At 44.7% G+C, this 27592-nt stretch overlaps 1 protein-coding gene across 19 annotated transcripts in view; it reads left to right on the top strand.

The window, feature by feature from the left end:
• The first annotated feature begins 3163 nt into the window (after positions 1-3163).
• Positions 3164-27592, top strand: part of GAB1 (GRB2 associated binding protein 1) — a 127367-nt gene continuing 102938 nt past the window's right edge. For 6 of the 19 annotated variants that reach the window (XM_086346559.1, XM_086346556.1, XM_086346557.1 and 3 more), the window contains exon 1: positions 3164-3544. In XM_086346559.1, coding sequence (XP_086202685.1) covers positions 3473-3544 — 72 coding nt within the window. In that variant the 5' untranslated portion in view covers positions 3164-3472. Of the gene's footprint in view, positions 3545-10921; positions 10993-14117; positions 14431-16035; positions 16496-23418; positions 23608-25450; positions 25576-27592 lie in introns of those variants that run through there. The other 13 variants (XM_086346571.1, XM_086346565.1, XM_086346561.1 and 10 more) reach the window with 10 other exon arrangements.

Here is a 27592-nt window from a genome sequence, read left to right as displayed (position 1 = left end):
GGTTTCTTACACGGAAATGAGTTATTTCAATCCCTTATTTGAAATAATGGAAAAAATTATTGGAACATTCCAAAGTAGTACATGATATACATACAGTTGACCCTCTAGATCTTTGGATTCCTCCACCAACATTGGGTAGGAAATATTCAGGAAAAAAATCTAGAAAGTTTCAAAAAGCAGCACTTGTATTTGCTGTATGATGGCAATGGCACCCCACTCCAGTACTCTTGCCTGGAAAATCCCATGGACGGAGGAGCCTGGTAGGCTGCAGTCAGTGGGGTCGCTAAGAGTTGGACACGACTCAGCCACTTCACTTTCACTTTTCACTTTCATGCATTGGAGAAGGGAATGGCAACCCACTCCAGTGTTCTTGCCTGGAGAATCCCAGGGATGGTGGAGCCTGGTGGGCTGCCGTCTATGGGGTCGCACAGAGTCGGACACCACTGAAGTGATTAGCAGCAGCAGCAGCATCAACTATTTACATAGCATGTACATTGTATTAGGTCTTATAAGTAATCTAGAAATGATTTAAAGTATACAGAAAGATATGTCTAGGTTACATGCAAATACTATACCATTTTATACAAGGGACTTGAGCATCAGAAAATTTTGGTATGGGAGGGGTCCTGGAACCAATTCCCCAAGGATACGGAGGGATGACTGTATTACAATTTTACATTAAAAAGAATATGAATACACACACACACATATACATACATACACACACATACATATGTTTAACTGAATCACTGTGCTATACACCTGAAACTAACACAACATTGTAAATAAATTGTTTTGTTGTTGTTTAGTGGCTAAGTTGTATCCCACTCTTTGCAACCCTGTGGACTGTAGCCTGCCAGGCTCCTCTGTCCATGGGATTTTCCAGGCAAGAATACTGGAGTGGGTTGCCATTTCCTTCTCTATACTTCAACTTTTAAAAAATAACTTTAACAGGAGTGGAGGAAGTGGTAAATTATCTAGCAGTTAACTATGAAAGAGTGAACCAGTCTCTGCCATGCTAATTTGAAATACTTTGACTCAGTATACAGACACACTGCTTGTGGTAAAAGTGGAAAACAAATTTAGTGATTTATTTTCATATGGATGGCTTGTGGTAAAACCCGAGTTCACATAAAAATTGCTTTGCTTTATTAGCTGCCATAAAAATTACACTCACTTGTATTCTAACATTTAAGAAAACAATGAGCCTCCTGGGTTGTTCTTTCTCTCTCAGTCCTCCTTATGGTTATCCCTTTGATCGTTTCACAAGACAACATCTTTACAACATCTTTCACATCTCTGGCTAGCTGCCTCTTTAAGGAAGACTTCTCCCCTAGTATCTGACCTAGTTCCACCCTTATTATTCTTCCAATTTCTCCCAGGGCACATTTATCACAATCTGTACTTGGGTTGACCCCTGTTAACTATCTTATGCCACCACAGAAATGTCACCGCTCTGAGTGCAGGGACCTTTATTTGTCACCACCCCAGCACCTAATTTCCTACTACAACTGTATAACATTTTCAAACTCAAGAGGAACTCCTGATTATGAATGTTGTATTAACAAGAACACGCCAGAGGTTATTTTTTCCAGAAAAGTTTGGCCCTTTTATCTGATTATTTACAGTACGTTCCAAAATCTGTCTGGGGGCTTTGTTTCTCATAAATACATTGGAAAAGATATTTCTCTTATAGGATCGTGTTAATCTCAGGACCAGGTATCACAGTCATTGTAAAACACACACAAGAAAACAAATAGAATTAGGACATGGTTTCCCTATTCTGGTCCAACACCCCAAGGGTTGATTTTAAATAAAAGCCAAGGCAAGTGGAAGAAACTGGCAACAAATGGAGGGAGTGTAAGGCTTCAAAATGCCCCAGAGATAGATTCAACTGAATCCTTTGGGTCCACTAAGCGCTCCCACCACTCAGGCAAGGCTGCTCCGGGGACCAGCACACACCAGTCCGGGAGGGTCTCCTTCTGACCTCCCCTGCAGGCTGGTCGCCTTGGCGCGCTTCCAGCGACCTCGCCCTCCTGGTCTCTGCCCTTCAGTCTTGCGGGCAGAAACCCCGGGATCGCAGACTCTCCAGGTCGCGCGGTCTTCCTCCAGGCTGTTTCGCTTTCCACGCTGTCAAGTACCCGCCCCCCCTCTTCCCCGCCCCCAACTCCCGATCTCCTGCACAGTACAAACTCCGAACTGACACTCGGCTGAGCCAAGATGGCAATCCACAGACTTGAACCTTCGAATGTTCCTCGGTCGCCCGGGAACCCGAGATGGCGCGGCGTTACCCTCGGCGAGGCTTCGCCGCCTTCCTTGGCGACCATCCCGCTGGGGGCTCCGGGATCCACGGCCGCCGGGGGCGCCGAGGACCCCTCTCCAGCGTCCCGAACTACAGATCCCAGGGTGCCTCTCGGACTCCCGCGCCCTCCCTCGCTCGCTCCCTCCCTCCGCGCGTCTCCTCCTCCCTGGCCCTTGTTGTTTTGGCTGGAAGCGCTCCGGCGGAGTTTCAGAGAAAGTCTGGGCAGAAACCGGAGCCGGCCCGAACGTGGGAAGGGGAGGAGGAAAGAGAGGAAGAGGGAGCCGGGAGGCCGGGAGAGGGAGGGATCGGGGCCGGGGGCCGGGCCGCCCAGAACCTGCCGCGCGCCCTGGGGTGGGGGAGGCGGCGCAGGAGCAGCGCTAGGGGACGGGACGGTGGGCTTGGTCCCCGCAGCCGAGCAGCCTAGCGCCTCGTTCTTCTGCCGCCCTCTGCTTTCTCTCTCCCGCGGCGGCTGCCAGCGCGGACCCACCCTTCGGCGGGACCTGCACTCTGCCCAGCGACGCCGAGCCGGCGGCTCCCTCCGTGGCCCGGGACCAGCCCTGCGCCCGCTGACCACGGGACCCTCGCGGCTTTCCCTTTCCTCGCCGCGGTCCGGGCGCCTCGGGGAAGTGACCCACCCTCCCTCCAGAAGGAGGAAGGAGGGGATAGCGCCAAGCGCAGCGAAACCTACAGCTGGCCAGTCGGAGTGGGCACTGCGCGGGGGCATTGTGTGTGTATGAGCGTGTGAGACTGTGTGTGTGCGCGCGTGCAGCGTCGTGTCTGTCTCGGAGTGCGCTCTGGGAGGTCCCGTCCCGAGGGGGCGGAGCGCAGGGGGCCGAGGCTAGGGCTCCGCGCCGGGGCAGAGTCCCGGGGAGCCCGAGCGCAGAGGAGGCGGCCGGGCGGGTGCACTGAAGGGAGGCCTGGGCATCTTCGGCCCGGCCGCGGCCCCTGCCCCGAGGTGTCGGCCTCGGCGGCTGTGCCCGCTTCTACTCACGTCCGCGGACCTGCCTGCGGGGAAGAAACTCGAACGCCAAGAGCCAGAGCGCCGCGGAGCCGGCCCGCCCCGTCCGCCTGGGGTGCGCCGCGGGAGAGCGAGGTCCCAGCAGCTGCACGGCCGTCCGGCGTCGAAGGTGTCGGGAGCGCGCCGGGCCCAGAGCCCGAAAGGCGCGCACCATGAGCGGCGGCGAAGTGGTCTGCTCGGGATGGCTCCGCAAGTCCCCCCCGGAGAAAAAGTTGAAGCGTTATGTAAGTAGAGCTCGGCCGCCGTTACCCTCCCCGGGCGGGTCGCGTGCCGACTGCTCCTTCTCTTTAGTCCCCATCCCTTCCCTGTAGGCCCCTTCCCCGGCAGGCTGGGGACCCAGGCTGGACACTCATGCCCGGGCCTCCGCTTGGCCAGGCATCTTCCTTTCTCCAGATTGCACACTGGAGAAATTTCTTTCTCCATCGGCCCTTAGGAAGGCCTGGTATGGACAGCTGAGCGCCTGCTGCGTGTTTTTATTGTTCCTTTTAGCAGGGGCGAGGGGGAGAGCATTCTCCTTTCGTTAGACCTGCACCGAATTCTCAGGGGCTGCTGTGTAGTAAATTTCCCGCACTGGGAAAACCACGGAGGTATTAAAACTCATCAGCCCTCTCTTTGGTCCGCCCTCCCTCCCGCCTTCCCCACGGGATGGTTGCGGAAAGCGGACGGAAGACCTGGGAAGTTGGCGTTAGAGCCGAGCATCTCCAATCCGCTCCACGGAAAAGAAAAAAAAAAGTTATTACGCGCCCTACCGTTTGCTTAGCGGGGTTCACACTTTCTCGGTTTTGAATCGAGGGACGTTGGAGTTTGGCCCGAGAGCCTTGGCAGTTTGCTGCGAGAGGAGGGCGCTGGAGGGAGCCTGATGGCTGGTGTTCGGGCGCCTTGGACACGCTGTCAAACCCCGTGGGAGGGGACAGACGAGGCCAGTTAGGAGTTCTGTGTGTTAATGGTCCTTTCCCAGAGCACCAGAGTTGCTTCGTGGTATTTGTGTAATTGATACAAGATGCTGATTATGTGTTAAGCCGTTTTAGCCGTTAGGGGAAATATTCCTTGAAAGAACCAACGTTACTGCAGCGGAAGTCTGTGTCCTTTGGGGGGAGTCTGGGATCTTAGCCCCTTCTCCCCTACTGATTCTTCTGTCGCTGCCCCCTGCAAAGAAAAGAAATGACACCGTTGCCCTGGCTTATGGAGCAAATATTTGTCTAGTAAAGTATGTCTCAAAAGCACAATATGTGCCCCCTTAAATATAAATTTGCCAACGGGGAGAGTAATAATGGACCCTGTTTCTTGTGGAGGGATGTCTACACCCAATGCGAGAGCTCGAGGTAACCATGTTACTCACTGTTTGCTTGCATAGAACGGAGTGAAGTGCAATATTTAACTTCGCCCACAACTCACCAGTGAGTTTACTTGCTGCCAGAATTTGCTATAGGCAAGTAGTTCTCCTTTAAGGATTTGATGCCACAAATCCTAAAGGATGTTCTTCAGAGATATTTAAAATTCTTCCAAATCCCCTCTCTCCATCTATCACAGTTTGCCCAAGTATTCTGGTAAATATGGTAACTTTATTCTAAAATTTGGGGCGAGAGGCAGTGTGTTTTTCAGCTGGGAGTTCTGTGTGTATGTGTTGGATATATGTGGGGAGAGGGTGTGGTTTGATGTATTTGTTTTGAGAAGGTACAGTTTAGGAAATGATTGATTCTTGAGGAAACTAAAGAACACTACATTAGCTGGAATAGGTAGTGGTAATAGAGATTTAATGCATTCTTTCACATGTTTGGTCTATGGCTCTCTCAAAAGGTGCCACACTAGGGACCATAAAATTAAAAAACAAAAAAACCCAGTAGGAAAAAACCCTTGTCTCTTGGGCTTGCAATTTAATGTACTACAAAAAAAGCTAGCCCCAACAATTACATCTTAACTGGGACCAAGAAAAGAGAAATTCTCAATTTAAGAATTTTAATATTTCATCTGATCATTACAACAGTTTTATGAGGCAGTTATTATCTGTTTTAACAAATGAGAACACAATCTACGGAACCAGAGTGTACCAGAAGCAGGATTTGAACCCAGATCTGTCTGCCTGCCTGGGCTTTAAAAGGTTAACGCCTCTTATCAAGTTTAAGTGGTGCTCAGGCTGGGTCATGTGGATAGGACCTTTCAGGTTATGACTTTCTGTGAGTCTGTGGATATAACATGCAAGGAAGAGTGGACTGTGGATCAGAGGTGCAGTGCTGAAGAAATACAGGACAAGCATATGTAGAAAAGGAAGCTCAAGAAAAGCGTATGTAGAAAAGGAAGCCTGATTCATGTCAATGTATGGCAAAACCCACCACAATATTGTAAAGTAATTAGCCTCCATTAAAATAAATTAATTAATTTAAAAGAAAGAAAAGGAAGCTAGCAACCCCACATGCTTTCTAATTGTGTGCCCAAGTTGAGCCCTGTGGCCATTTCATAGATGTTTTCAGGAGCAAGCACATGTAGACTGAAATCATAGGATACTTCAGAGGAACAGTGGGCTTCCTCAATTGTTGTCGACTGAGGGCAGAATATACCTAACAGCTGAGAGAGGCAGGGCACTGGGGTTTTCTTTCCATACTAATCAGTCCATGGATACAGCCCAGGGAGACTGTGGAGAGGGTGGCTGCCAAAATTGAGGGGTCCAAGAGAGTTACTGGCGTCTTATCGGCTAAATTGAGGCTTGTCTTATATTTGCACTGTCAAGTTGATTGCCCAGAAGATTTTGACATTTCCAGATGATTGCTGTTTGGCTTGATATTCAGTATAGATAGTTTTGGCTAATACACCTTTACCCCTCAAAGATATAGGCATATATATATATATATATATATACATGCATCTCCTCTGCTGGGTTTGGTTTTCATGTAAAATCTTTATTTTCTGGATGAAAGGAAACATTGTTGACCACCCAATAGGCAAAATGTTGCTTGATAATGGTTGTGAATGAACAAATTCTCTGTGATAAGATATCTTGACTTCCTGGTACCATAATCGCTAAGCGAGACTTCAGGGAGTTTGGGCATTGATTTTGGGGGGGAACACTTGGCCCAGAGGACTTTGATAGTTGTCTCACTGTTTTCCAATATTTATAAGAGTAGTTCAAGCATTGATTAAGAGAGTCCATCAGGGCTTTTAAGTGGCAAAATATTGTTTTAGTTTTATCTCCAAAGTCATCTCAAGTTATGGCCCCAATGCATTTTACTTACAACTCCATTTTATGTTTGCTTTTTTTTTTTATTAGCAGCATTGTTTTTGCATACTGGTATGTTCACCTGCTATGGAAGTTTTTCTTAAATTTCCTAAAGAGTGTGACAGTGGCATAAAAGATAGGAAGAAAAAGACTAGTGAGCAGATTCTCCAGCTCTATGTTTAAAATAATTTTATTGGTTTGTTTATTTTTGGCTGTGCTGGGTCTTTGTTGCTGCAAGGGCTTTCTCTTCTTGAAGAGTGTTGGGGCAACTCCCCAGTTGTGGTGCGGGGGCTTCTTACTGTGATGGCTTCTCTTATTGCAGAACATGGGCTCTAGGGGCGCAGGCTTCAGTGGTTGCAGCACATCTGCTCGGTAGTTGAGACTCAGGCTCCAGAGCACAGGCTCAATAGTTGTGGTGCCCGGGCTTAGTTGTTCTGTGGTATTTGGGATCTTCCTGGATGAGGGATTGAACCTGTGTCTCCTACACTGATAGGTGGATTCTTGTCCACTGCGCCATCCAGGAATCCCTCTCCAGCCTTTTTGTCTCTCTTTTTCTTTCTATATTTGCAAAAGGGTAGGAACCTCTTGTATGTGCTTCATCCTCTATATTTTTTAAACATAGAATGGAAGTGAAGATTTTTCTGCTTTCTGTTAGTTTAGCTGCTGCTGTGTTGCTGTTTTTGTCCTGTGTTATATATTAAACAGCTGTTTTCTTCCTCTGCTAGGGACCTGCATAGAATCACATACAAATCAATGTCACCAAGGTTATAGAAACCAAGTAAAATCTTGATAGTATACACTCAACAGCGGCACTCAGATTTTTAAAGAGTTGCTTAAAGACAAATCAACCATTTGAACTAATGATGAATTTTCATCAGCAGTTCAAATTGTTGCTGAGATAAAAGTAAGTCTTGAAAACAAAGGACTGCTTCAAGCCAGCTGGCCATCCCCCTGTCTCTGCAGGGGGAGCTTCCCTATGGCCTGCCTCAAGCCTGGACACCAAGTTTGGGCTCCTCCACAGCCCAGCTGTCCACCTTAGGCTGATGTGCGCTCTCAGTAAGAGAGCCTGCATCTGGGCCAGGGTGAGGTGGGCTGCTAGAGGCCAGCCAGCTGGGAAGCAGGACCTCAGCTGGTTCTTGGGTGTGTAATCTATACCCAGCCTGGAGTCCGCTCTTCAGCTGTCAGTTTGTAGGATGGTTTCTGTCTGGACATGTGGTTCTGGGAAGGGGCTTAGAAACAGAAATAGCATCTTCCTCTGGGTGGGCACCTGCCATCTTACATGGAAGAGAGAGGCATGGAGAATGCAAAATAGCAGCATCTCCTTGTTCAGGGACAACCGAGGAGCTGAGCTAAGGTCCCTGCTCAGAAGTGTCACCACAAAAAAGAGGACCGTGATGTCTGAAAGCTCTTCCTGCCCTTTTTTGGCAATCCCCAGTAGCAGTCAACCGATTCTGAAGTCTTTGCTTACAGTGACTGAAGGAGCATTATGGCTCTTTTGAAGGAAATTTTTTCCTGCAATCCTCACGTTAGTGAACATTCAGATTTTGAATGTTTTCTTTTTACCTTTTCTGGTAATGCAGGAAATTTATTTCTAGTAGCAAAGATCATCAACTATCAATTACATTAAGTCTTTATGAAAGTTGCTGTTGTTTAGTCTCTCAGTCGTGTCCAACTCTTCATGACCCCATGGACGTAGCCCACCAGGCTCCTCTGTCCATGGGATTCTCTAGACAAGAATATTGGAGTGGGTTGCCATTTCCTTTTCCAGGGGATCTTCCTGACCCAGGGATCAAACCTGAGTCTCCTGCACTGGTGGACAGATTCTTCACTGCTGAGCCAGCAGGGAAGCCTTATGAAAGTTAATGATAGTTAATTCTTTGTTGTGCCTGGGATTAGTGATAAGAGTTGCCAGTTCCCTAAATCTGACTGTTGTCTCTTGGGATTCAAAATTACTCTTAGGAAGATGTATCCATGTGGAGGGTAGTTTTAGAATTCTGTTTTTAATTTTTTTTAATTGATCATCTTTGAACAGATACAATAATGTGGCAAGAATTATGCTTGGATAATCTGGTTGACAGGAGACTTGGTTATTTCACTGTGATTTGCCATAACAGGTCTGCTTAAAGAATATGAAAGAAATAAAATGACAAAGTGGTTTTAAGACTAAGAAAATTTCCATATTTTGGAGAGGACATAAAAAGTATGTAGATAAAGTCCTGATGATTTTCAGGTTGAGGATGTCTAAGAGTAAGTGCTAGGACTCTCTGTTTTCTTATAGAGACTAACACACGAGAAGGGACACCTTTGCAGGTGGATTAATACTTTATTTTTGAAAGGTTTTGGGTAAATTGTGCTATGGTAAAAGGAACCCTTGACTGAGTGTCAGGACCCAGAATTCGCCAGAGTTTTGCCACTATTCACAAGACCTTTGGATCCTCGTGTGAACTTCTGATTCTCAGTTTCCTTATCTGTAAAATGGGGAAGGAGTGGGCAACCCATCTTTCATTCTAAATTCTCTTAGCATCTAATGTTCCTTTTCTCAAATGTTTCCTTGGGAGGGAGGGGCAGATGCGGAGCTTCTCAATAGGCCTCCTTTTGGGGGGAAATAAATCTTAATTTCTTGTTCATCTTAAATGGTATATATTGGAACTGCAGAAGCAGAATTCTTTGGGGACCCTCCAGCCCTTCCCTTAATGGAATGAAGGCTTAAACTGAGCCCAAGGCTGCCGAGTGCCTGAGGTGGGTGCTGTGTCTGTTCAGAGTGGAGGCTCACCAAGTGTCTGTTGAGTGAATTAATAAAGAGGTATCTCTGGAGCTTTTGTAAATCTGCCTTGTGTGGTATCCAGCAGAGGGAAAGGCCTAATCCCTTCCCGTAAGAAGTTTCTAATCTTTGTGAAGACAAGCTGTAAATGCATGTTCCTTTCAGTCGTTTTACAGGAGCTATGTTTATAAGGCCATATAGGATGAATTGTCAAGTGGTTGATACGGGCAGTAACTGCTTAAGAGTTCAGACTAGAGGAGAGGGAGGTGGAGCCAGTCAGGGAAGACCTCATAAGTGAATTTCAGGCTCTATTCTTGGAAGAATCCAGGTACTGCTGACAGAAATAGCAAAATCAGAAAGGAAGCCTGGCTTGACAGGAAGAACAGGGACTTAGTTTGGAGTGCAGACATCCCAGCGAGGAGGACGGAGCACCTCCGTTTCATGCGTGGAGTTTGGATGTCAGCTGTAACTTGCAGTGTGAGAAGTTTCAGTTTCTGCCGTGACTTCATGCTGCTGATGGGCTCCTGACCACCAGTGAATTTTCTATCCGAGGCTAGAAACAAACCCAAGAGCTCCACTTGTCCGTCACCTGAACTTATTAAAATTCCGAGGGACATGTGTTATTTAAGATTTCTTTATGTCTGTTTGGAACTAAATAATTCATGCTGGCAAGCATTTCGTTTACAACAGAGAGGGAGCATGTTCTGGTGGGAGGGAGAATAAAAGAGCCTTTGATTCATTTGCCTCAGGGTTCCCGCGGGAGGGCCCAGGCTGCCTTGGGCTAGCGTCTTATTTTGGACTTTGGAAGCCATCTTAGCTCAGCTGTGTGAGTGCCAGCCAGCGTTGGAGGAAAAGAGAATAACCCCATTGGATCACACGAACCCCCCTCCTGACTGTGGATGGAAGGGTTTCTCCCATTTCACATTCCTTGCATTAATATGGTGGCTCACTTCCCCCAAGTGAGAGCTCCATCTGAATCTGCCACTTGAACTTGGATTGAAGTCACAAGGCTTCAGTGCCTCTTGAATGTACAGGAAACTTATCGAGACCCAAGTCTCTTTCTGCTCCCCCTCTTAGGCAACAGGCATAAATAAAATCAGCATTCTTTTCTTCTTTAGATTACTCTTGGGGAAAAGTGGCTCATTATATCATGGGTTTCCGCAATCCTTAAATAAGTAGCCTCTTCATTTGCCAACGCTGGGGGAGCCCTATTGCAGTGGAGATGAAGATGCAGGCCTGTGGAGTTACTGGGGAAAGGCATTTTAGGAACTGGAAAACTTTCTCCCATTCTAGGCTTGTCTGTGTGAGCACCTCACCTCCTACAAGAATGCATTAACTGGAAAAGAATCTTGTATATTTTAAGCAATTCTTTTATTCATGGAAGCAAAATGCTCCCTTACTGAAAAATTCTCATTGCTGAACGCATATAAAGTAGAACCCAATAGCTTTGACCCTCCCACAGCCTGCTATAAAAAAAAAAAAAAGTTAAGACTCTGCACACCGAAATGCATGCTTGGTCGTTATCTGCGTTACATTAGCCCTTGAAGCATTCTGATTACAACTTGTAGCTGCCAAGCCCTGTCCTGCAGTGTTATCTGGTACAAAAATTTTCCATGTGGTTGTTTTTAGCAGAGCTACTATATGCAAACTGCACGTGAAGATGTGAATTGCAAAGAAATAGAGCTTCTAGGAGGGGAAATGTGAGTGATCTTACATTTTTTTTTCCTACTCTTTAACTATTCTTTCTGTGTGTTTCGGAGATTTTAATCATATTTCCAAACTGAGTTTTATTTTTATACACTGGAAAGAATGCCAAATTTACCACGAGTTTTTCGTTTGGTGGTAGTTTTTTTTTCTCCCAGCTTTTTTCTTTGAATTCATACTTGGCCTAGGTAATTCCCTATGTGTTCAAAACAAAACAATGTCCTAAAAGGAAAAAAACAAATGGCTACATTGTTCCATGAATTAAAAACAATATACCGACAGTCCAAACATTTCTCTTCAATGTAAAACTCTTTAGTCATTTTTTTTTAAGGAAGAAAAATACTAAACTTTGCTTTAACTATCCTGCTTCATTGTTTTTCTTTTCCCTTTTTATTTTCCTTTGTCTTGACTCATGTCATTTAAATTTTTTGGAAAAGGTTTATACATAGTTCTTTAAGAATATCACATATGGAAAAAGAAAACATTAAAATTGCATTTTACTTTTCATCGTCTGGTTGGAAGCGAGGGGGATATTAATTAATAATAAGGGTTTGTAACTGACTTTCTTGTTGCTTGGTTAAATTGAATATTTGTTGCCTGGAGATATTTAGCTGTTATATAAATAAGCAGGTAAATATAATTTTAGTTGAGGCTTGCTTTTGTGAAATACAGAATGCAGGGCAGTAGCATCAGGGCATGGAGAACTCTGTCTTTGTTGTCGTTTTTATTGCATTTGATATTCTGTAATTAGTATTTCATATTCAGTGTTTATCGTAATTAATCAGTTACGTTACCCGTTTCTATAGAACTTTATCTGCTAACTTTTTTAAGTGGGCACGTGGTGGAAAGCACTCTTTCCCCAGGAATCCCACCCCTCTTGCTCTCTTCCCCTCTGTTTCCACTTTTCCTCTGTAGTAGAAGCCTCGCCACCATCACCACAAAGTATTCAGGTCAAAATCCTTACACACATGTTCTTTTACCTTTTCTCTGAAATGGGGGGCGTTATTTATGTCCTGTTACGTGGTAATCAAGACAAGGAATCAGAGTGTTCCAGCCAGCAGATTGTTTTTCTCTCCCAAAATGCACTTTTTAGTTACTGCTGCTACTGCTGCTGCTAAGTCGCTTCAGTCGTGTCCGACTCAGTGCAACCCCATAGACGGCAACCCACCAGGCTCCCCTGTCCCTGGGATTCTCCAGGCAAGAACACTGGAGTGGGTTGCCATTTCCTTCTCCAATGCGTGAAAGTGAAAAGTGAAAGTGAAGTCACTCAGTCGTGTCCGACTCTTCGAGACCCCATGGACTGCAGCCTACCAGGCTCCTCCGTCCGTGGGGTTTTCCAGGCAAGAATACTGGAGTGGGGTGTTACTACTGTTGGGTAATGCAGTTAGGCTACTTTCTGACTAGCTGGACTCCTCCCTGAAATGACTACCTAGTTAAAGAATTAAGTACCTGCTGTGCTTTCTCACCCCAGTCCTCACACATTCCCATCAGTGCCTAAGCCAGAGTCATTGTAGCCAAGATGAAAGTGCTTCTGATTGGGGATGACTGCCTGATTTGGACGAAAGACATGCTTTAATCTTTGTCTCTTAGAGGAGAGACACTTGGTAAAATGCTACCTCAGATGTTTTGAATTCCATTGGTGTTACCTAGACCTTGACGAAGAAGGCTCTTAGGTTAGGGAAGTAGTACTTGAAGTGGTCTTCTCTGGTAGCTCAGATGGTAAAGAATCAGCCAGCAATGTAGGAGATCCAGGTCTGATCACTGGCTCAGGAAGATCCCCTGGAGAAGGGAATGGCAACCCACTCCAGTATTCTTGCCTGGAGAATTCTATGGAGAGAGGAGCCTGGTGGGCTACACAGTCCATGGGGTCGCACAGAGTAGGACACGACTGAGCAACTAACACACACACACACACACACACACACCTACCTACCTACCTACCTACCTTCTGGCAAGGTTATAATTGACCCCAAAGTTGTGTAGGAGGACTGGATTTTACAAGTTCTCTCTGACGATTTCAGATTTATGGTTGAAGTGTTGGGGAAAGGTAAAAGGAAATACTGAGCAAGTAAGAATGTGGAATATTTGAGAAGTTCATCTGTTCCTGGTGATGCTGTTGTGCTTGCGTGCTCAGTCGTGTCTGACTTTCGGGACCCCATGGATTGTAGCCCACTAGGCTCCGCTGTCCATGGGATTTTCCAGGCAAGAAAATGAGTGACCATTTCCTACACCAGGGATCTTCCCAACCCAGGGATTGAATCCTGGTGTCCTGCATCTTCTGCATTGACAAAGTGAAGTCGCTCAGTCATGTCCGACTCTTTGCGACCCCATGGACTGTAGCCTACCAGGTTCCTCTGTCCGTGGGATTCTCCAGGCAAGGGTACTGGAGTGGGTTGCCATTTCCTTCTCCAGGGGATCTTCCCAACCCAGGGATCGAACCCGGGTCTCCCACGTTGCAGGCAGATGCTTTACCATCTGAGCCACCAGGGAAGCCACTGAGCCACCTGGGAAGCTGGTGATGCTGTTACATAAAACCAAAGCCATTTGAGTAATCTTCCCAGGGCATCTAGGTCATTTACCTCTGAACAAAAGTGCATGAAATTAAATTCATGCTATAGAACAGTGTTCTTTCTTCCTTCTCTTCATTTAAGCAGTGAAATAGTCCAAATGGGAAAAGCATACCTGGTGTATTTATAGTTTTAGCATATTTTTTTCTGGATGATTTTCATAATGAACCATAGTCTACACAGTAGAAGATGTGTACACATGATCTATTTACAAAGAAAATTATGGCTTCATCTATCATTCTTTGGTGTTTGTAGTAGGATATTAATTTCCAGAGGACAAAGATGGCATTTGTTCTCTGCATCTGAAGTGCACAGTGTGGTACCTGGCACAGTCTTTTGAATAGCATGACCGAGTGATTGTCAAAATTTTAAGCCTGAAATTATAAATCATCTAGTTCAATGTTTCTCAACCTTTTCTAGCCTATTTTTCTATCATGTGTTATTTGAGTGTCCAGTGGTTTTTAATCCAGCTTTATTTTCTATGATTTGCATTACAGAAACAATCTGCTGTATCGAGTATCTTTCCCAATTACACTTATCTCCTTCTTCCCTAGCGGAGAGTTCAGCCTCCTCTTACAGGAATTGGCCTCCAGGAGACTTCATCGATTTGTCCAAGGTCATACAAGTTAACCAGCTGTTCTGGCAGGGCCAGATCTCTTACTTCAGAGGTCAGGCCCTGCAGTCCTTGGTGGAATGCTGGCTGAGAATAAGGCCTTGGGAGGAATTCAGGAGAGGCCCAAGAGCACACTGCCTCCACCTTATAGGAGTCCACGTGCTGCTGGGGACATAGAAGACGCTGGGTAACGCAGATCATGCTACGGTCAGTGATGTGTGGTACCAGGCTCTAGAAGAATTCAGCCAAGGGAGGTGAGTTCAAGGACTCAAGGAAGGTTTTATGAAGGGGTCGAGAGATTTCACCGGGACCGTAAAAGGTGGATTCGGTTTTCAAAGACAGGGCTAGGGTGAGACTCCTTCTGTTCCTCCCTTTCCCAGCTGGACTCCCAGGCGGGTTGTGTCCACTTGACCGCTGCCTCTTCCTTATCTGCCGCTCATCTCATAGTGGATTACAGCCCTGGTCTTTTTCATCCCTTCTTATCTAACTGATTCCCACCAAGGTCCCCCGTGGTTGTCCAGTCTAGCAGAACTAGATCTGAACATTTTATTTTTATTTATTTACTTACTGGCTGCTCTGGGTCTTGGTTGCTGCACTTAGGCTTTCTCTGGTTGTGTGAGCAGGGGCTACTCTTCATTGTGGAGCACAGGCTTCTCATTGTGGTGGCTTCTCTTGTTGCGGAGCACGGGCTCCGGGGCTTCGGGAGTTGCGGTATGCAAGCTCAGTAGTTGTGGCACATGGGCTTGGTTGCCCCTCGGCGTGTGGCATCTTCCTGGACCAGGGACTGAACTCGTGTCCCCTGAATTGGCAGATGGATTCTCAACCACTGGGCCACCAGGGAAGTCCGATCTGAACTTAACTCTTATTTTTCATGGCACTCTTGACTCCTCTGTTGGAGATGGTCAGTCTGTCTTCTCAAAGGATGTTCTTCCCTGTGCCTTCCTGATGTCAGGCTCTGGTTTCTGGAAGTGTTGGTGCTCCTAAGGGTTCTAGTGCCAGCTAGCCCTGGCTGATCTCTTCTCTCATGTCATGCTGTTAATAGTTCTTCATCCATTGGGAGTTCATGAACCTTTTTGAAAATTTGGTAATAGCTCTATGTTCTTCATTTTCACAGAATTCTTTTTTTTTTTTTTTTCCTGCCTGACTTGTGCCCACATCACGGTGGTGGTTCAGTATTTTTTTTTAATGATGTATAGTTGATTTACAGGTTTGTTGCTTTCCAGCAGAGTGATTCAGTTATATATATTGAATGTATATATACTTTTTCAAATTATTTCCCATTATAGGTTATTACAAGATATTAAGTATCATTGCACATACTATACAGTAGGTTCTTGTTGGTTATCTGTTTTATATATAGTAGTTTCCATAAAAATGGATGCTTTCGAATTGTGGTGCTGGAGAAGACTCTTGAGAGTCCCTTGGACAGCAAGGAGGTCAATCTTAAAGGAAATCAATCCTGAATATTCATTGGAAGGACTGATACTGAAGCTGAAGCTCCAGTATTTTGGCCACGTGAGGTGAAGAGCCCACTCACTGGAAAAGACACTGATGCTGGGAAAGATTGAAGGTGGGAGGAGAAGGGGACGACACAGGATGAGATGGTTGGGTGGCATCACTGACTCAATGGACATGAGTTTGAGCAAACTCTAGGAGGCAGTGATGGAAGGGAGGCCTGGCGTGCTGCAGTCCATGGGGTCACAGAGAGTCGGACACGACTTAGTAACTGAACAGAAGTGTCCCTAGAATTCTTCCAAACTGACACACAAACCTTATTGTCTTCTTGCACGTTTCCTAACCTTTTTAAGTCCATCTGTGGATCTTAAAGTCCAGTGAAATGCCCCTGAATTATGTGCTGATAATTCAGAGGTACAATTGCAGCCCATTTCTCACTCCTCATCCCTGGCTCTGACGGGTGAGTAGATCCCTAACTGCTTCGACCCCCACAGCAAAGCAGAGCTGTGCTCACCATCCTCTCCCTAAATCTGTCCTCTCGTCCTCCTGCTGTTCCTTCTCTCTACGTCAGTCACACCACCTTCCCTGCAATCCTCCTCTCCCCTCCGGCTTAAACCAGATGGTTTTCTTTGTTCTCTCCTTCTCCACACCCAGTGACCAAATCCTGTCTGTTTTATCTTCCAAAGATCTCTTGACTTCTTGACCTATGTGTTGCCTAAGCTGTCTTTTGGCCTTTCTGCGGGATTTTTACAATAGCCAGTCCACTGCCTGGCTCCATCCTTCCTGAGTTGCTTCAGTCGTGTCTGACTCTGCGACCCCATGGGCTGAGGCCTGCCAGGCTCCTCTATCCATGGAATTCTCCAGGTAAGAATACTGGAGGGGTTGCCATGCTCTCCTTTAGGGGACCTTCCCAATCCAAGATTCAAACCCATGTCTTCTGCATCTCCTGCATTGCAAGTATATTCTTTACCACTGAGCCACTGAGGAAGCCCATCTATACCAATGCATAGGTATTAATATAGTGATATCTATTGGCATATAGATATTTGTTGTTTAGTCACTAAGTCATGTCTGGCTCTTTGCAACCCCACGGACTGTAACCTTCCAGGCTCCTCTGCCTAGGGAATTCTCCAGGCAAGAATACTGGAGTAGGTTGCTATCTCCTCCTCCAGGGGATCTTCCCGGCCCAGGGAAGACACAAATCTGTGTCTCTTACATCTCCTGCATTGGCAGGTGGGTTCTTTGCTACTAGTGCCACCTGGGAAGCCCATCCTTGTGTCAAACTGTCTTCTTCAGGGCAGCCAGCACAGCCTTTCTGAAACCCAGATCTGATAGTCCCAGTTTGAGCCTGCCCTGCAGGGTTCCTTTGCTGCGAGGAAGGCTCAAACCCCCTGTCTCTCGGCTGGCAGGGCTTTCTGTGACGTGGGCCCTGCAGGCACTTCTTCCTCTCTCATGCGTTCCGCTTCAGTTGTCCTGAACTTCCAGGTCCCCACTTGGCCTCGTGATCGGTCTCTCTGTCCTACACCTGCACTGTGTGCTTCTCTCCGCCAGGAATTCCTGGCCCCACCCTCTCTGCCTCCACTCCCAGGCTACCCCTGGAGCCTCCCCTGAACTCCCCCCAACCAGCATCAGTCATCCATGTAGACCCCGTGGACCCAGAGTATCTGTTTTGTTCTCCGTTCATGCTTGGTCATTCCTGCAGCACAGCACCCATCACCACAGATTGCACTTGTTTGTTTAATTCCTTGTTTCTCATTTAGAGGCCAGGTTCCACGTCATTATTCATGAGCCCCTGGTACTTTTGCCCTTGTGGGTTCCCTTCCCGCCCCCCCCCAAAAAGAATAAAAATTTTATTTTGCAATCATGTCCAGATAAAGATGAATATATTCCAAGGTGGATTTATTAGTAGGTAGCTGTTAGGGAGCTGACTGTGGCTCAGAACATGAACTCCTTATTGCCAAATTCAGACTTAAGTTGAAGAAAGTAGGGAAAACCACTAGACCATTCAGGTATGACCTAAATCAAATTCCTTATGATTATACAGTGGAAGTGCAAAATAAATTTAAAGGACTAGATCTGATACATAGAGCACCTGATGAACTATGGATGGAGATTTGTGACATTGTACAGGAGACAGGGATCAAGACCATCCCCATGGAAAAGAAATGCAAAAAAGCAAAATGGCTGTGTGGGGATGCCTTACAAATAGCTGTGAAAAGAAGAGAAGTAAAAAGCAAAGGAGAAAAGGAAAGATATAAGCATCTGAATGTAGAGTTCCAAAGAATAGCAAGGAGAGATAAGAAAGCCTTCCTCAGCGATCAATGCAAAGAAATAGAGGAAAACAACAGGATGGGAAAGACTAGAGATGTCTTCAAGAAAATTAGAGATACCAAGGGAACATTTCATGCAAAGATGGGCTTGATAAAGGACAGAAATGGTATGGACCTAACAGAAGCAGAAGATACTAAGAAGAGGTGGTAAGAATACACAGAAGAACTGTACAAAAAGATCTTCATGACTAAGATAATCACAGTGATGTGATCACTCACCTAGAGCCAGACATCCTGGAATGTGAAGTCGAGTGGGCCTTAGAAAGCATCACTACGAACAAAGCTAGTGGAGGTGATGGAATTCCAGTTGAGCTTTTTCAAATCCTGGAAGATGATGCTGTGAAAGTGCCGTACTCAATATGCCAGCAAATTTGGAAAACTCAGCAGTGGCCACAGGACTGGAAAAGGTCAGTTTTCATTCCAGTTCCAAAGAAAGGCAATGCCAAAGAGTGCTCAAACTACCGCACAGTTGCACTCATCTCACACACTAGTAAAGTAATGCTCAAAATTCTCCAAGCCAGGCTTTAGTAATACGTGAACCGTGAACTTCCAGATGTTCAAGCTGGTTTTAAAAAAGGCAGAGGAACCAGAGATCAAATTGCCAACATCCGCTGGATCATTGAAAAAGCAAGAGAGTTCCAGGAAAACATCTATTGCTGCTTTATCGACTATACCAAGGCCTTTGACTGTGTGGATCACAATAAACTGTGGAAAATTCTGAAAGAGGTGGGAATACCAGACCACCTGATCTGCCTCTTGAGAAACCTATATGCAGGTCAGGAAGCAACAGTTAGAACTGGACATGGAACAACAGACTGGCTCCAAATAGGAAAAGGAGTATGTCAAGGCTGTATATTGTCACCTTGCTTATTTAACTTATATACAGAGTACGTCATGAGAAACGCTGGACTAGAAGAAGCACAAGCTGGAATCAAGATTGCCAGGAGAAATATCAATAACCTCAGACATGCAGATGGCACCACGCTTATGGCAGAAAGTGAAGAGGAATTAAAAAGCCTCTTGATGAAAGTGAAAGAGGAGAGTAAAAAAGTTGGCTTAAAGCTCAACATTCAAAAAACTAAGATCATGGCATCTGGTCCCATCACTTCATGGGAAATAGATGGGGAAACAGTGGAAACAGTGCCAGACTTTATTTTTTGTGCTCCAAAATCACTGAAGATGGTGATTGCAGCCATGAAATTAAAAGATGCTTACTCCTTGGAAGGAAAGTTATGACCAATTTAGATAGCATATTCAAAAGCAGAAACATTACTTTGATAACAAAGGTCCGTATAGTCAAGGCTATGGTTTTTCCAGTGGTCATGTATGGATGTGAAAGTTGGACTCTGAAGAAAGGTGAGTGCTGAAGAATTGATGCTTTTGAACTGTGGTGTTGGAGAAGACTCTTGAGAGTCCCTTGGACTGCAAGGAGATCTAGCCAGTCCATTTTGAAGATCAGTCCTGGGTGTTCTTTGGAAGGAATGATGCTAAAGCTGAAACTCTAATACTTTGGCCACCTCATGCTAAGAGTTGACTCATTGGATAAGACTCTGATGCTGGGAGGGATTGGGAACAGGAGGAGAAGGGGACGACAGAGGATGAGATGGCTGGATGGCATCACCGACTTGATGGACATGAGTTTGGGTGAACTCCGGGAGTTGGTGATGGACAGGGAGGCCTGGCGTGCTGCAATTCATGGGGTTGCAAAGAGTCGGACATGACTGAGCAACTGAACTGAACTGAACTGAGCTGTTATTCTTATGATGTTCATTTTTTTATTCTGATTTTTTAAAAAAAAAATCCTATTAAGACACTTTTCATGGGCTCCTTAAAGTCTTATGGGCTCTAACACTTGGTGACCTGTGCCTGATGGATACCTTGGCTTTGTTAAGCGAACAGAAATCCTCTGGTGATAGAGTAGACAGCTGATTGATTGTGACTAGGACAGGCGAGAAGCCCCCTCAGTTATTTTCTGATGTGGCATGTTTGTGGTGGTTTGAATAGCTCCCTAATGTATTACGATTGTGTATTATAGTCCCTGGTAATGGAAAAATATATTTTAAAAACTAGATTTGTGAACTTAAGAGGCATATATGCGTGTATGTATGTGTGAGTTATTTAACTTATATGTAGAGTCTAGGTTGGTCATAGCTTTTGAGGAAAAAAAGCTAGACATTGTATTAAAAAGCAGAGACAGTATTTTGCCAGCAAAGGTCTATCTAGTCAAAGCTATGGTTTTTCCAGTGGTCATGTATGGAATGGATGTGAGAGTTGGACCATAAAGAAAGCTGAGCACTGAAGAATTGATGCTTTTGAACTGTGGTGTTGGAGAAGACTTTTGAGAGTCCCTTGGACTGCAAGGAGATCAAACCAGTCAATCCTAAAGGAAATCAGTCTGAATATTCATTGGAGGGACTGATGCTGAAGCTGAAACTCCAATCTTTTGGCCACCTGATGTGAAGAATGGACTCGTTGGAAAAGACCCTGATGCTGGGAAAGATTGAAGGCAGGAGAAGGGGCCGACAGAGGATGAGATGGTTGGATGCCATCACCACCTCAATGGAGATGAGTTTGAACAAGCTCAGGGAGTTGGTGATGAACAGGGAAGCCTGGCGTGCTGCAGTCCATGGGGTTGCAAAGAGTCGGACATGACTGAACTGATTGTGTGTGTGTGTGTGTGTGTGTTAGTTGCTCAGTTGTGTCCAACTCTTTGTGACCCCATTGACTGTAGCCCTCCAGGCTGCTCTGTCCATGGAATTTTCTAAGCAAGAATACTGGAGTGGGTTGCCACTTCCTTTTCCAGGGAATCTTCCTGACCCAGTGATTGAACCTGGGTCTCTTGTGTTGTAGACTGATTCTTTACCATCTGAGCCACCAGAGAAGATCATGTATATATATTTGAAAGCAAAAATCATGAGATATTTATTATGTCAAAAATCTGGTCCTCAAGCTACTTCACTTATATGCACAGTTCCCCATGATGTGTCTGTGTACACCAATGACTTTTAGTACCAGTGGGATGGTGATTTTGCCCCACTGGGAACATTTGGCAATTTCTGGAGGAGATGTTTTTTGGTTGTCACCACTGGGGGTGCTACTGGTGGCTGGTAGGTTGAGGCTATAGGGTATGGTATGTGTGCTCAGTCATGTTCTACTGTTTGCGACCCTGTGGACTGTAGCCCACCAGGCTCCTCTGTCCATGGGATTTCCAGGCAAGAATACTCGTGTGGGTTGCCATTTCCCCCTCCAAGGGAATCTTCCCAACCCAGGGACCGAACCCAGACCTCCTGTGTCTCCTGCATTGGCAGGTGGATTCTTTACCTCTGAGCCACCTGGGAAGCCCTGGTTGAGGGAGAGATGCTGCTAAACATCCGGCAGTGCATGGGACAGCCATTGCAACCAAGCATGCCCCACCCCCAGATATCAACAGGGCTGACGTTGGGAAACACTCATGTAGAGGAATCCTTCATAAAACCTGGTTCCGACAACTGTGTAATTCATTTGCTTTATTTCCCCATATTTCCTTTAAAAGCCACAATTCAGATGCAGGACTGTGTTGCAGCCCTGGACACAGGCACTTCCTTTTCTGGCTTTAATAAGATTGACAAACAGCGATTTAGACAGCTGAGCTGTAGAACCCCCAGAGTTTGGGTCTGTGCAGCCCTGTCATAAGGGTGCCAGTGAGAGACATAATTCTTTCTCCCATGATACATGGTCTATTATCATTTATATCATTCCCCCAAATACAGGTTTGTTTGTTTTTTTCTTTCTGTGCTGATCCTAGCTGGAATATAACCAATTGTTGTCTGGGTGGGGAGGGGGATGCTGAGTCATTTATTCATGCTTTTTATTACCTCTTGGCTTGAATATCACCCTTCATTGTTCACAAGCCGCTCGGCTTGTTTACTTTTTATAAATTACATGTAATCAGTCCCCTTGCCGGTCTGGCTACTATAATTGGCAGCAGCCACAGAGCAGGGCTGACGAGCCTGCATTTGTGCTGATGTCTCAGTTAGTTCAGTCTCCACACTTCCTTGCTGCTTCCATCTGTGTTTCGAAAGGAAGGTGATCAGAACTACCACACTGTTCTGTCTTCTCGGCTGGCTGCTCTGATGGCAATTGTTCATATAGTCCTGTAGAGTCCCTGTGTCCTTTGGTGCAGGAAGAATCAAGGGTTTGGGGGCAGTGGTCCTCAGGCTTTCGTATGTAGACCAATCACCAGGGTGACTTCTGAAATAAAAATTCTGCAGCCCTACCCCTCTTTTGAAACTTTTCATAAATCTCAGTAGGGGCCCAGAAAACTGCATTTTCTGATTCAAATCCCTGCTGATTCTGATGTAGGTGGTCTTTTAACTTACACTCAGAGAAATGCTGAGTTAGCATGGAGAAAAAAAATGCGAGAAGAAAGAAAAGCCCATGGAAGTAAACGTGAATAGAGAGTGGGATAGACAGGCAAGAATCAAAACTCAGAAAGGAACTTCTACCTGTTATCTGTGAGATGAGGGCAATACGCTTGATGCTTTTTAAAAATGTGTTTAAAAAAATAAATAAGAAAAAACATATGTGCTTAGTGTTTTCCTGCAGTGATTTTGATCAAATTCTTCTCGATGACAAAAGTGAAAGGGAATTTTTTGAAAGGTTAGAATATGAGAAGGTACCTAACCATCGCCAAGAAACTCAAAGATGTTACGAAATCAAGGAAGCTATTGTGTATGTAGGTATCGATTGGAAAAAGAATGTACATTCCTGAATTGAGTTTTCTGAATGGCTTAGAGACGGAGAGGAGAGGTGACAGAGGATTAACTGCTTGCCAGAAGTTCTGGTTTTTCTGGTTATTGGATCTGAAAGCATATTATTAATACACAGTCCAGATTTCCTGGGATAGTTCTAATTTCAGATATTTTTTCCCATTGTCGTTATAGTACATGTCTGGTTTGCCCTAATTTTTGATTAGTTGAGACATGGTTGGTTTGTAAAAGGGCCTTAAAATAGTTCTGCTTGACTATAGTTTTGTTTTCAAATTTCTGTCTGTCTGTCTCTCTCCCTGTGTGTAATGTATATGTTCTATTTCTTTGAACCTAAACTTGACCGTCATCAGCTTTTGTTAAATCCTTCCTGCCTCTGCTCTAACCATCTCTTCATCAAGATGTTCTTTGGGTTTACTTTACTCTAACCAGTTCTATGTCAAAGTGCTCATGTTTCCACTGTGGGAACCCAGAGTGTACTGCAGTCTTTTCACCACCCTCAGCTGGCTGACCTTTCCTCCTTCCTTTCTTTCCCCCCAACCTCCTCACTCTCTTCCTTCCCTTCCTTTCCTTACTCAGGAACCCTTCGGTCTCTTAGCTACTCTACTCTGTCCATCTGCCCACAAGATCTTAGAGAATCTTCCCATCTGCTTTGTAAGTGTTTAGTATCATTATTGTTATTAAATGAAGTGTCTACCACACCCTTTCATTGCACTGAGAGTTCAAGTTCAAGTACGTTGAGTTAGTAGATCACTTTGTTCCCGAAGTGAATAGAAGGACTGTGGCTGGCTGGTGGTGGGGTCCTGGAACCAGCTTCTCCCAAGAAAAGCTAGACTACTGTGACGTCTGTCCTGCATGAAGAATTGAAGGCTGGGCTCCCGACTTGTTCTTTTTATGCCAGGTGACCTTACTGTCTTGCTTTTCTGAGTTTTAAATCCATATACTTGGAAGACCTCTTTTCTTAGGAGTCTCTTGATATGTCTAGTTATTTTTTCTAGAATTTATTCTAATCCATATGTTGTTTAACACAGTGGTAGATGTTTCCAATGAATATTTAAATTTGCTGAAAACAAGTATAAATGCTCTTAGGGAGAACCACAACATTAAGTAGTCATCCAAGTGCAGTGTAAAAATATATATAGCTTATAAATTTTCAGTGGGAGTCTTTTAACTTAAAATTTTCTGGTTTTGGTTCAGCATATAGGAAAAAAATTATAAACTATTTATTAAAAAGTTATGAAATATTAGCAGAAGTTGTAAAATATTAGATAAGTAGAGGTATTGCCCTTTGCTTAAGTTACTAAAGGGAGATGTCTTTTTCAGAATTAAATAAGACATTATTAAACTGAATATACATATTTAACTTCTAATGCTTTTATATTTGAATAGAAAATGCTTAGATTAACTTAAAATTCATGGATGTTGGTACTTTGTCTCTGTGTTTTAAGATATGATTTTTATTTAGTGCTCAGTTCAGTCACTCAGGTATATTTAAAAGTTTAGTGTCTCCTTACTGATTTTAGTGATTCTTAAACAACTAAAAGATAAATCTTTTATGATAGGTTTTATGTACACTAAATATTTTAGCAAGTGTGACTTATTCCTAAGCTAGAGAAATGGTTGTATGTTGAGAAACCCATGTTCTTATTAACTAAGGGATGTTGGAACATGGATATGGAAGTATTTTTAATGTTTCAGATAAAGCTCTCGACTTGCAAACATTCCTGTTTATAGAGACTCTATTGTGTTTCTAAACCATAATTTTCCAAAGCAGAACAAAATTTCATAACTTTGAGATCTTTATTGAAATACTTAAGGAGAAGAAATGACTCATGGATGGTAACTTTAAGAAAAGTAGTGAAAGGAGAAAAACCTAACTACTCATCCCATTCTCAGTGAGAAAAATGAGGACCTAGGGAATTGAGGCCAAGGAAATAGCCCAGGTTGAAGGCCAGTTGGTTTCAGCAGGCAGAGGAAATCATGGACACAGACTTCCTGACAGCCAGCCCAGGGCCAACCCCAAGCAGTGACATCTGCATCTTCAGTGCGCTATTGCACTTTCCAAAATTCGAGCATTTTAGCTGCCCTGGAGAGCTGTGACTATGATAGGTTCAGCCTAGTTTCTTACTTTTTTTTTTAATTATTTTTAATTGTAAAAAAATCCCCACATGACATAAAATTTACCCTCTTACTAAATTTTAAGTGCGCTGTGCAGTAATGGTAAGTGTATTGACATGGTCGTGCCACCCCAGTCTCTTTTTGCTTCTCTGTCTTGCCTCTGGAGTCTTGAAAACATCTGAAGGGCCTTTAGACCCGCACTGTTTGGGAAGGCCTGCACCTCATCTGCGTTTGCGCCTTCCTTGCACGTGTGTGCTCAGTCATGCCAACTCCTTGTGACCCCGTGGACTGTAGTCTTCCAGGCTCCTCTGTCTATGGGATTTTTCAGGCAAGAGTACTGGCATGCCTGTGTGCTAAGTCACTTCAGTCACGTCCAACTCTCTTCAACCCTGTGGACTGTAGCCCATCAGGCTCCTCTGTCCAGGGGATTCTCCAGGCCAGAATATTGGAGTGGGTTGCCATTTCCTCCTCCAAGGGATCTTCCCAACCCAGGGATTTAACACAGGTCTCCTGCGGCTCCTGCATTGACAGGTGGATTCTTTTACCACTGAGCCACTTGGGAAGCCCTCCTTCCTTGTAGTAGGAAGTTAATTGTGTGGAATTTGCTCACCTGATCCACACAGATGATCCTACTTCATTGCCCATTGGAAATCCCACACCCCTTTCTGCCCCAGAGGAAAAATTCCTTCCTGATTGTAGAGTCTGTGCTTAGTTTAATCTTGAGCATATGAGCGTGAGTCACCCTGGGTAGGTATGTAATCCCATTTATACCTTTCTTCCAACCTCCCTTTAATTTTTAACTTAAGATACTGAATCCTGATTTCCTGTGTAAGGCCCGGTGATCTGGGCACTAATTTAGGGACCAGGCGATGTTGAGATTTTTTTGGAACTGGCACTTTCCATTCTGCTGACAGTGAAGCTGCCTGGCCTGTTTTAATATTCAGACTATGTGTGGAATGTCTGTGTGGATGAAGAAACAAGTTAAAGCTTTTTGGGAGGCAGGAAGAAAGGGGAATGAAACTTTTTAGGTAGTCTGATTTTGTGGGGAAAATTGTGAGATTTTTAGAATACAGGCTAACCAGAAATAAGTAGCTGTTTGGCTTTGTGATTTCTTTGAGTATACAAAGGAAATACTTGATGTTGGGCTGAAGAGCTAGTGTTGATTAAGTTTATTACCTGATAAATTAACAAATTAGTAAACCTGCCTGTGATTTCCAGTTATTATCTTTCCCAGTGTGTAATCACTAATTCTGTTTCTTCATTTGTGGAATCAAACATATGTCACTGGGAAGTAGTTTTTCTTCTCCTTTTTTTAAAATGAATTTTTATTGGAGTATAGTTGCTTTACAATATTGTGTTAGTTTCTATGGTACCGCAAAGTGAATCAGCTATGTATACATGTATCCTCTCTTGGTTTTGGATTTTGGAGAGTTGCTTTTAGAGGAATACTCGTAAAGAAAGCACCTTGGTATGGGGAGGGAGGAAGGAGGAGGGTTCAGGATGGGGAACACATGTATACCTGTGGCGGATTTATTTTGATATATGGCAAAACCAATATAATATTGTAAAGTTAAAAAAGAAAAGAAAAGAAAAAAAAAGAAAGCACCTTGGAATCTTTAAGGTACTTTGAATATGGTACTGAAAGAATGTAAATCATTAATGCTTATATTTTTATCTCAAAGAAGAATATGGGAGTGGGAGTGAGTTGAACATTCAAAATATTCCTTTTGAAAGACAACATACATTTGAGCAAAGCCATTCTCCCTCAGTGCTTATTTTAAATTGGCAGTCACTTAGCCAACAGTCAGTAATCTCACTTAGCAAGTGTTTGGCACGCCTGTTTTAACCTGCACAGGTTCAGTTCACACAAAGAAAGGGAGGGTGGGGTGACGTGATGGGAGCACCCTGGTATCCTCATTAACATAGCTGGAATAACTATTTGAATATTTGCCAGCTAAGCTAGGCAACCTGGAGGCCTGCCAAGTGAGCCATGGGAATTTCTGGAAGGAGTGTGGAGATTGGAGCCTGTAAAATGTTTTTCTTTTTGGAGGGGTAACAGTTTAGAAGATGCCATTTAGGATACTTCCCTTACCCTCTGAACAAAATAACTCTTTTTTTCCTCCCCTTCAAATTCTGAAAAAATTTCTCTTTCCACCACCTTTTTGCATTTTTTTGGGAATAGTACCGTAGGACTTGTCTGACAAAGAGCTTATGGTAATCTCTCCGGGGTGAGTTTGAGTTCCTGCTCTGCCTGGTTTTGTTTCTGCAGAATTAGTCCCGAAGCTCTTTCCGTGAGCCTCACTGGGGCCACTCCTCTGCAGACTTATCATGTGGACACAAATGATGGGAACAGGACAGACAGGACAGACTAGGGCGTCTGTGGAGTCAGCTCCTCCCCAGTAGATGCTCAGATCATAAAGACGGCAGCTTGGCTCAGCTCTGTGGATCAGAGAAGCAGTCTTTATTTACAAGGTTCTCTTTTGGGGGCCTGTATCACGCTTGGCTTTGCACTGATACCTGTCTGGCTGCAGCCACAACTGTGGGCTCTAAAACTAGTCAGGGGAGCAGTCAGTTGAAACCAGGGGTTCTCAGGTATCTGGATGTAGTACGTTTCAGGGTGAGATGAGGCAGTGCTCCGTTCTCTAGTTCTTATTTAGGGGAGCAGTCAATATTGGGCTCCCACCAAGACTTCGCTGGTAGCTCAGTCAGTAAAGAATCTGCCTACAATGCAGGAGACCTGGGTTCCATCCCTGGGTCAGGAAGATCCC

Source organism: Bos grunniens, chromosome 17 (genome assembly GCF_055505025.1).
Source record: "Bos grunniens cultivar Pamir isolate PY7600 chromosome 17, Bosgru_T2T1.0, whole genome shotgun sequence".
In the NCBI taxonomy this organism is placed as follows: Eukaryota; Metazoa; Chordata; class Mammalia; order Artiodactyla; family Bovidae; genus Bos; species Bos grunniens.
The sequence above is the reverse complement of the archived record's forward strand: the minus strand, read 5'-3'. Positions and strand labels throughout refer to the sequence as shown.